At 30.8% G+C, this 11,075-nt stretch overlaps 1 protein-coding gene across 1 annotated transcript; it reads right to left on the bottom strand.

The window, feature by feature from the left end:
- Nucleotides 1–239: 239 nt before the first annotated feature.
- On the bottom strand, nucleotides 240–1,448 carry LOC131028258 (copper transporter 6). The gene has a single exon (XM_057958508.2). The coding sequence runs from the start codon at nucleotides 949–951 to the stop codon at nucleotides 472–474; it is 480 nt and encodes a 159-aa protein (XP_057814491.2). The 5' UTR covers nucleotides 952–1,448; the 3' UTR covers nucleotides 240–471.
- Nucleotides 1,449–11,075: the final 9,627 nt, after the last annotated feature.

Below are 11,075 nucleotides of genomic sequence, written 5' to 3'. Positions count from 1 at the left end.
CTTACATGTTTTAAAATAATAATATTTAAAATAATTATATTATTAATATAAATATTATTTAATTAAAAATTAAATTAAATAACATTGATTCAAAATTTGAGTAAACATAAAATGTAGACATAAATATATAGAAATCAACTGAAGATATATTGATTTTATATTTTTTAATTTTAACTGCCTACTTTATTTTCTTTATCATGACCATCTTCACAATCCACCATCAAAATTTAAAAAAAAAATAAAAATATTTATAATATTTATATGAATTGCGAAATTCTGCTTTCATTACTGAAAATTTATTCCCATAACTGCCTAATGACAGAAATACATATTACAGACTATAAACGGTTGGAACTCCAACCTGATAACAAAGGCACAGCCCACAAAGCATCCCATGACCCAATACAAAACTCGAAGGTCCCAGGTTCGAATCTCAAGCCCATCTGTGCATCCCCAGAAAAGAAGATTTCATCAGGAAGCCGCCGCTCCCGCAGTCTGATGAGCAGACTGTTGAGAAATCTCAGCAGCATGACCAGATCTCCTCCAAGACCGAAAGAAGAAGAAACCCACAGAAAGCCCTGCTAAAACAACCAAAAAAACTCCAACATTATATGACATCACAGCCAACATGAGAATATAACCAGTCGCGGCATTAAGTGCAAAGGCCACCGTCTCAGCAATACTAGTGCCCAAACTTTTTGAGCCCAAATTCTTCCTGCTGTTTCCTCCATGCTCAGGATCAAAAACCAGAGTCCTGACATGAGTGAGGGCTTGATGGAACAGGGCCAGAGCAAAGAGGGCAGCCAGTGAGAGCACATATTGGGCTACTGTGTGAGTAGACCATCCAGGGAACATGAGATCCACTCTTCTTCCCCAGTAGAAAGCCATTGTCATGTCCATTTTTCCCATCCCACTGTTCTGCTCGGGCATGCCCATCATTCCTGGATCCATTTGAACTCAAAAGCTTGGGGATTTAGGGGTTTTTCTTTTGTGGGTGTTGTTGAATATGGGCAAATGTTCAGGATTTCAGCTCTGGAAGACCTAACAGATTCAAGCTTTGATCATGGCGGTTCAGAGCTTGTTACCTTTCATGAGGTGTGGTTGAATAGGTGTTTTTCTTTTGTGGGTGTTGTTGAATATGGGCAAATATGAAGGATTTCAGGTCTGGAAGGCTTAAAACAGATTCAAGCATTGATCATGGCGGCTCAGAGCCGTTATCTGTCATGAGCGATTTTGTGTAAGGTCGGATTGTTATGTAATGGGGCATGTTATTTATATAGAGGGTAAATTGCAGACATTTTCAATCCAATCGAAAGCATTTGTTGTCACATTAATCATGACAAATTATGGCCCCTGATTTCATGGGAACCACCTAAGAGAGATGTTCTCTGTGTAGGCCAGAGCAACTGGTCATTCAATTCAGCCAAATTTTGGTTTTATTTTAACGAAGAATGGATCAACTTGGGATAAGTCGGCTGAGTATAAGGAGTGGGTAATTTAATAGGAATGATGTTTTAAGATGGTGTATAAAGAATTTAAAATAGAGAAATGGAAATTGGGGGTATTATTTTGAATAGGAATGATGTATTAAGATGGTGTATAAAAGAATTTAAAATGGAGAAATGGAAATTAATGGAAATTTGTGGGTATTATCTTGGGATAAATCGTTGAGGGGGCCCTTCATACTTTATAATCAATAATTTATAGAGGGTTTAAGTTTCAAAAAGGATATATTTTAATACGAATGAGGTATTCAAAATTTTAAGATATAAAAATTTAATTAGGGGTATTATTTAAGATTCAATGAATCGAGGTGATATAGGATAAACTTATAAAGTAAATATATTAGACTTAGAATGCATATTTATAAACTTATAAAGTAAATATATTAGACTTAGAATGCATATTTTTAATCTTTTGTTCAATAGATTCAACATTAGGGTTGAAGATAAGATCATGCAACACAATATTAGGATCAATATCTAGTATATCTTAAAACAATTATGTAGGTTAGAGTCTCTAGTCATTGAATCCAGTCAACATTTGGTTTTATTTGTAAAGAATAAATTGATAGATTTAATTTGTTTTTATTTGTAATAAATAAATTGATAAATTTATCTTGTATATATGGTTGGGATAAGTTGGTTGAGAGGGGCCCACCTCATATTTTATAATCAATAGTTTGGAGAGGGTTTAGGTCCTAAAATATAGATTAGAGTGTAAAGAGGAGATATTTTAATATGAATGGTGTGTTAGTATGATGATATAGGATAAATTTATAAAGTAAATCTTTTAGATTAAATGTATTAATTTTCCACAATCCATAATAGTTATTGTTGTTTCTTCTAGTTTTGATTGTGTATAACTTTTTGCATCAAATTATACACAATCAAAACCAGAAGCAACAACAATAAACCTTTTAGAATTAGATTGCATCTTTTTTTAATTTTTCATTCAATTGGTTTAACATCAAGCTTTAGGATAATGTCGTGTATCATAATATTAGGATCAATGTCTAGCATGTTTTAGTATGAACATACATAGTTCTTTTTGAATTATTTAAGTACCACATGAACATGCTAAAGTATTCATATTGGACCAAACAATCAGCTAGCTTCAATCAAAACATTTTCTTTGGATCTTTGGGATCTATTTGTATATAATGTATAGTGCCAACTATAGGTGTGTTGCAATCTTCAATAAATAGTTGAGTGGGTAAAATACCAAGATAACTATCGATAGATTGAACATCTTCCTCAAAATATCTAGAGGAGTGAGTCATTTTTCTATTAACAACACATGAATAGCCAATTACATTGGTATCATTCTTCTCAAGGAATTTAATGGATTTAAGAATACCTTGTTGATTCAAACCTAATCATTTTCCATCATAACCAAACTTTAAGAAAATGTTGGATCTTTGCAATAACCATTAGCCAACTCAAATGATGATAAGCATTTCTTGTAGCATTGGCTAGTTTTGGATCCATGAGATGCATCACCATTATTAGAATGAATACTCATAAGAAAATATAAAGGCAATGTAGCATGTAAATTGGGATTAATATTGGGCAAGGGGGAAGCTTAATTATTGTTGTTTATTTTTATGTAGCATTGAAATTAGGATCAATGGGCAAATAGGAAGCTTATTTTTCATTATTTTTCTTTTGTTTTCTGAGATCAATGTTTTTAAATCTAATGAAAACCATTCATCCTCAAGATTAGCATGAGACATGGGAGGATTGAGGACAATCATTAGATACATCATAGGTATAATTAATTTTGTTACAGATCGTAGCATTTATCCTTTTCAATTACTTAGCAAATTTATATGGATTTCATCAATGACCTCCACAATGCTTATTTTGATGAATAAACTTGACTTTGCAATGGAGTTGGATGGGACAACACCAATTCCATGAATATATGGACACCCCAAAGAATGTTATACACTAATATCTTATTTTAAGAGTAATGAGCCTTGGAGTGATAGCCAAAAGGACATAAGAAAAGGATTCCCATATAACAATGTTATCAAACCCTTTAATGGCTACCTTACATTTTTAGATATCATAATACTAAGTTAAATCATGTCCATAAACTGTTTAATGCAAATGTGCAATTGAGATCCATTGTCTACTAATGTAGATTCTAGTCTAATGTCTTTGTATGTAACCACAACATCATGGTCTATACTACTGAATCACATACAAACATGTTAACTCAATGGGTGCAAAGGAAATAGAATAATCATGTGCAAGATGTAGAATGAGTTAATGTTATATCTAAGGCATGGAAAGTAGGAAAAAATCAATCTTAGCATGAGATAAGAAACATGAAGAATCATAAGCCATATGACCTTCAAAATAAGATGTATCATATCATCCATAGAAGTAGAGGGTACAAGTACACCATATGTATCCTTCATAATAGATGTGTCACGAGGTAGATCATATGAAGAAGAGGTGCTCAAAGGAGTATGAATAGATGTCAATGATAAAGGACCACAAGAATCCATGATTTAAGGCAAGGATTTTTGCAATAGTGTAGGATCTATAAGAATAAGCAATAGAGACTGAAAAACGTAACAAGAATAAATAAATGGTATCCAAATAAGGTGTAATCTTATTTAAATCAAAATATCAAAGAAACCATATTAAAAAATATATAAGTATACACCTTATTTATTGTAAGTAAAGGGTGGGTATGATAAGTGAAAAATATGTTAATTGGCACACCAAACCCTATAAGAAAGATAGATTAATGAAGAAAAAGAGTACAAATGAAAGATTAGATTTAAAACTAATACGTGAATTAGAAGAACAAGGATTTGAAAACCTTAATGTTGATTTAAAAATAATAGAGAATAGATAGATTGTGTAAGATCAATCAACTTATTAAATTGTAAAGAACAATAAAATTTCTTTAAGCTTAGTCTAGGCTAATCCAATAAAATTTGTACACATAAGCACAATTAACCTGAATTAATTAATGATGGAGCTAGAATTAATAATTCAATAATCATGATAATTTGCAACTATTAAATGTAGAAATGTAAAAACATAAACAATGACACATAACTCTATAAACGAAGAATACATAAATATAAAATGGATCTAAATTTTATGTCTTAAATTAAGAAAAGGTAACAAACTAGGATTTTTCTTGGAATCAAAATGATATGTTTTGTTTGTACAAAGATGAATGTGGTGATCATGGACTTATATGCAATCATAGATCTATCCTATACCACAAAATTATATTATTGAATTTATAAACTTTTTTTCTTTGTCTTACCCAATTCACTTAATCTTCCTATGTATTCTCATATCTAATGAACTAACAAAATGTATGATAGGGTTGTTAGTATGTCAACAAGCATTTATTTTCTCCTAGTTCAACCATCTATAATGTATACAAATGATTTAAAATAACAATATTTAGTCTAGTAGTTCTTCTAGAATGTTTGTGTATAATTATGTTCCTTTTAGCGCACCAATAAAATGTGAAAATACGAATGATTCTTTGATTCTTTGGTGATGAGGAGATTATTAAAATAGATATGTGGAATAATTTTAAATACAAGAGCATGTCATGTTTTGATCCATCTTAGATGAATATGAAGAGATGAATATTCATAAACTACTATTTAGTTGGCCCAAGGAGGAAGGGTGCAAGTAGGAATTAGCTGAAGTTTGAATCTAATTTCTAAAATTTAGGTAGGATGATTCCACAACCATGAGGATGTATTTACAACTATGAACTAGTCATGAGACATGAAAGAAACAAAATAATAGTGGATAATATGTGCATAGAAGTATATACATGTGTAATGATTAAGTAGATAAGACAAGTGTATGGGGATGTGTAATATCTGTGGCTATACAGCCATCTAAAAATGTTTTTTTAAAGAAGAATTTAAAAAAAAAAAGTCTAAATATTTCCTTCATATGATTTGTTTTTTAGATGACTGGATAGACACCTCCATGTGTAATCATATGGATGATAATGAGTCCAATAAGTATGTAGGAATATGTGTAATGTGTAAGTAGATGGTAAAAGACAAGGGACCAAACTTAACACAAAATTACATCATTTACATCAATATGCCTATCTATCAAAGCAATCTCTTCAAAATAAGCACAAAACTAAATAGAAAAGGGCATATAGGTATGAAAATTTCACCATTATAATTATTAGTAATGGAATTCATATTATTGCATATATACATTTTATATTTTAATAGTGTTGAAAATATTATAATAGAGATCAAGAAAATTATATCAATTGAGTAAATTTTGATTAGGATTTGAACATTATATTTTTTTGACATTTAATGTGATTATATTCTTAAGCCTACTCAATTATAAAAATTATTACTTTGTCAACTAAATTTATAAATAATACAAATTAAACCAACCACTTTACACAATTATATAACAAATTAGATGAATAATTTTAAATAATCAAATAAGAGACCCATATATTATGGGTTAAACTAAACAAATGTCACATCAACTATGTAAATGACTAGTAATAAACAAATCTAAACCAAAAATAAATAATAGATAACTCATAAATATGTAATGACATATAAAAGTTCATGAGTCGTATATACACTTTGTGGTAGAATTATTAAAGATACAAACAAGCATTAGAACGAATTAAATAGATTTTTTCTAAAGAGGGGTAAATGCTTTTGATCGAAGCTATAAATCAGTGAGTTCACAAAAGGGGGACCTCATCCTCATTTAAACATTTAATAATAGCACCCCGACAGGGTTTGAACCTTGATGGCAAGAACAACAAAACCACAACTTAACCATCACAACATGCCAATGCTAGAAACAAATTGAAAAGTTATATAGAAACTTCTTTAGGCGATAACTTCAAGCTCTATTTATATAAATATCTAATCTCTCAATTCTAATGTATCAATTCCACTTCACACCAATTGATTAATATTATGTATAAATACCATATATCAATCAAATACAAATGGTGTTATTTTATATAAGTTGAATAATTTTAAATTTAACTTATTAATTTTTACATTTATTTATATATTTAATCATGATTGCAACCCAACAAGGGCATGAAGCCCACGAGCACACCAACCTAGAGTAGTTTTTGCCACATGATACGGGGGCACGAGCCTAGAGGTTGAAACCTCTTCGGCTAAGAGTCAAAGAAGACTTGATCTCTGGTAGGCTCATTTGGAGCCATTCAACTTCACCAGTAGACCAAGGACCCATTGATGTAATGTATTTTTTCACTTAGTACTCTACATAATATTTTGTAACTATCTTTTATATTATAATTACCAACTTTATTCAATAAAAAAGCATTAATATCATTATTATATATAATATAATAATATCTCACATAAACAAAGACCCCGACCATGTTGTAGACATTTATAAGATGTCGAGCTCTGGTCTTCAAATTATTAAAATAATAATAAAAATTAATAATTTATACAACAAGTATTATTAATTGTACACATCTATGCTTGCTCTTTCACCAAGATATTTCAAATATTTTAAACAAAAATTAAAAACTCTCAAAAATAAAGTAAAGTAAAATATCACGTCACAATTTATTTTCCATAACAATTCATTATTTTTTCAAACAAACAAGAACCTACCGAAAACAACGGCCGCACAAAATAAAACAACCAAACCCACAAAAACTATAGAAATAATAATTAGCCGAAAGATAGCCATAGATTCTTCACACGCTGGGAACGTGACGTAATCCGGGCAGACTTCCCTGAAAAATATTTCCCGTGAACGGGAATCCCATCAGTCCGAGCAGAATCATCTCTTAATAAAAATTCCTTGTGTTAGATGTAATTAAGGATATAATGAAATTTGTTCTCTTTGGTTGTTTTGGCTAAACGTGTCTTGCATGTGGTTGTTGCATGTGGCTATCTCCAAGTGCCCTACGTTATTATGTGGAGCAATGAGATGGTGATGTGGATTAGTGCCATCCTGCCATGTGGATTTGAGAGGGACCATAGAGTCACTGCCCCATCTCTTTTAAGGAGTTAAGTTGGGGGAAGTGTACTAATAGTCGTTATAGCTAACGTCGCATATTTATAGATCTTAAATGGTATATCAGATTTTAACGATTTTTTTTATTGTCTTTGTATGTGACTTATGTTTATAGCAATTGTTCCAGCTTCTGGGTATCGACAATGCACGTTGTGGGATCTGTTATGCATGCAAAGGTCAAAAAGTGGTAATTTCACTCAATACCTACTTATAGATGCCCTGATAACCATGCACTACAACCACCTCAAAAATGACCAATATTATGCACAAATGCTCCAATAGTTATGTGTTATGGGTACCAATAAAGTTGCACAACTCCTTCAATTAAAGTCCAGAAAGTCTAACTATTGTGGATAAAGTGGGTGACTATAAGTACTTATTGTCATTTTTTTCATTTCTTTAAAGTTAGTAATTGAAGGGTCGTGTGAGCATGCAGTAAATAGTAATTTGAAACATGGGCATTAACTAGTGCTCTTCCCCTATACACCTAGAATTAAGCTTCTCATATTCCATTTATTGTATCCGCATTCTATCACCCACTTTCAAGATTATTTCTCCCAGTAGCTCTTATGTCTATCTTTATTCATGAAAATGGGGTGTAAAGATGGTTTAAACCACACATTCTAAGTGTTGATTGATGAAGATGGTAATGTGGGTCTTCAAAATCTATTTATTTTTACTTTGTTAGTAGATTTTTTATCATATTTGAGGATATGATAAAGATTAATTTTTTAAAATCGTTTCTTTCGTCCACATGTAGATAGCTCAAACTTATTGTCAATGTTTTTGTGTTGTAAAAGTTTAATTTTTAAAAATTCTTTATTTCATCCACTTGTTATGCCGAGAGGCATCTACACTAGCATACAAATATCTATATACAAAAAATTGGTTTTGAATAAATTTGATATGTAGATGACAAGTAAATGAATGCATGTTTCAGTTTCTCTATAAATATTATTATATTATTCTGAATAAAATAGAATCATTGCCACTTATATCTAAAAATATGAAACTGTTACATCTTTAATAAGAGTGAAAGAGTGCAACATTATTCAACTCCATGTCCTTCTTTATAACTAATAAACATGCAAGACAATTATTTGATATCTCTCGGCATTATTTTACGAATATATTTTTTAGAATATAGGTATACTAGTGCATAATTCAAACATATTTGTGTTTGAAATGAGAGAGGCAATTGAATATGTAGCTTACACCTTTTCAAATTTAAGTTTTGGGGAAGGCTAACAAAGGGCAAATTCCCACTATTTCAAAGCCTACATTCATCTTTCAAAAAATTAGGTCCAATTTACCCAGAGAGGGGCACCCAATGCTTCATGAACAAGGTCGTGAATAGGGGAATGCATGAAGTTTATGGAAATGGTCCCTAAATTGAGCACAATCAGGCATAAATTAGTCACATCTGCCAAAGTGTATCCAAACTAAGTGTGAAATTGTAAAGGTATAAAATTTAAGATACAAATACCCTACCTTGTAGTTTGTTCTAAAATAATGAATCTTTTGTATCATGTGACTCTCTTGTTTGAGTACCTAAAGGTTCCATTGTAAGGCGAGTTAATACTTATTATATGCATCCTTTAGTTGATTCATTCTCCTTGTGTTGTTTTTCACCACATGTTGTATTCGCATTTTGTATGCTTGAATTAATTTATTTTGAGAATTCTGTTAAAATATCCTCATGTAAAGTATCATGAATCACTAACAGGCTCCTGATAATTTCAACCATTTATTCGTTTATACTCTGTGTCCACAATTCTCCTGCCTCATTTTATTATTCATTGTAATTCAATGTCAATACTTTGCTCCTAAGTTTCAAAATAGCACAAATAAGAATAATGTTAGTCAAGTGGTGATATTTATGTTTTGTACTTGTGAATTGCATTTGCATGATTGTTTTTGAAGCTTTTTTGTGCATATCCTACAACATTTATATTCCATTGCTATATAATGATTCTATGAGGAATTGTTACAAGCGATTCATGAGTTGTGTCTATATTTTTGTGTCTTGTATACATGGTTTTTAGGACACTCATAGGTTATCACCAAGATGGAGTCATGACATAGACATATTTTGCTTGAAGATTTCTAAGTTTTTAATCTAGATATTTCTTATCATGCAATTATTTATTTCCATCACATTCTCACTTGCATTTTGTTAAATAGCTTGTATGCTTAGGTAAATGATCCATGCATTTTTTCTTCAAGTATCCTTGTGAGAACCAAGATGGCTAATTTTATTATGACAATTTAAAGCTAGAAAAAGGGATGTAAGTGGGTCATATAAATAGTGATTGTGAGAAATGCTTTGAAAAAATGATAATTTAGACGTAAGGCCTGCATGATTGACTCCCAATAATAGTGTTCCTCTCTTGCATAGTGTGCATGTTTAATAATTAAAGAAATTTATGCATGGTAAGAGTATGGTGTTGGTATGTCATACCACCCTAAATGTGTTAGAATGTCTTGCTAAGTGTGTAGTTTTCAGTTCCTTTGAGATTGTGGTAGAGATGCAATAGGTGAGTGAATGCATGTCTCTTATGTTTAGTTAGTTTTGCATGGTCACATGTTGGTCATCCCTTGCACATGTGAATGTGTAATTTTCCTTGGATATGAGCTTGAATCTATTTAGCTTAGCCCTTATCCAATTAAATTTTGGTTGAACCATGGCTATGTGTATGTACATTCTAATGGTAATTTTCTAGGAATGTAATGCTTGGGTGGAGCTCAATCCTTGAACAAAAATGAAATTCTTGTGAATTTTATAGAAACTCTAGTATATGCTCCCTTTGCATGGTGACATGCTTATGTTGCATTGAAGTTGTCAATGTTTACAAAGCCTTAAGGTTATTAGTGAGAAGACCTCTAAAAGTATCAATGTCAATACTAAATTCATCACAAGAGTGGAATCATTAGCAACAATATAAATATAAAAATACTATATTTTTATTAATAGATTCCATTTTTTCATGAGTAGTAAAGTCCATGGCTCCCTCGTAGTTAGAATTATCTTCCCCTACAAAAGTTAACTCCTTAGTACAAAAGTTAACTCCTTAGGAGTACTAGGTAAAGGAGATACCATAAAGATAAGTAGACACTAAGTTGGTATTGATAAAGGAGGGCATGCAAGGATTCAAATGAGAACTATAGTGAATAAGAATTTGGGGAGACCCTAGTCCTATAGTAAAAATCATAAATTGAAACTAGTATAAATTTTAACACACAACAAAAGGAGAACACACCAAGTTCACCAATATAAAAAGTGGTAAATTTAATCTACTAAATTGTATTTAAGCATATTAACTTTACTCCATATAGTAATATTTTAACTAAACCAACTCAATAATATAGTCTAATTAAAACAAACTAAGTTGAAATTCCTATTTTGTTATTTTTATGTTAATGAATAAATAAGACGCATATAACTATAACAAATGACAAATTGTATAAGCTAAAAATTGATAGAGAATAGAAAATGATTTTGACTGATACAAATACAAT

The sequence above is a fragment of the Cryptomeria japonica genome, chromosome 1 (assembly GCF_030272615.1).
Source record: "Cryptomeria japonica chromosome 1, Sugi_1.0, whole genome shotgun sequence".
Lineage (NCBI taxonomy): Eukaryota > Viridiplantae > Streptophyta > Pinopsida > Cupressales > Cupressaceae > Cryptomeria > Cryptomeria japonica.
Note: the sequence above shows the minus strand (reverse complement) of the source record. Positions and strands in the feature narration are given on the sequence as shown.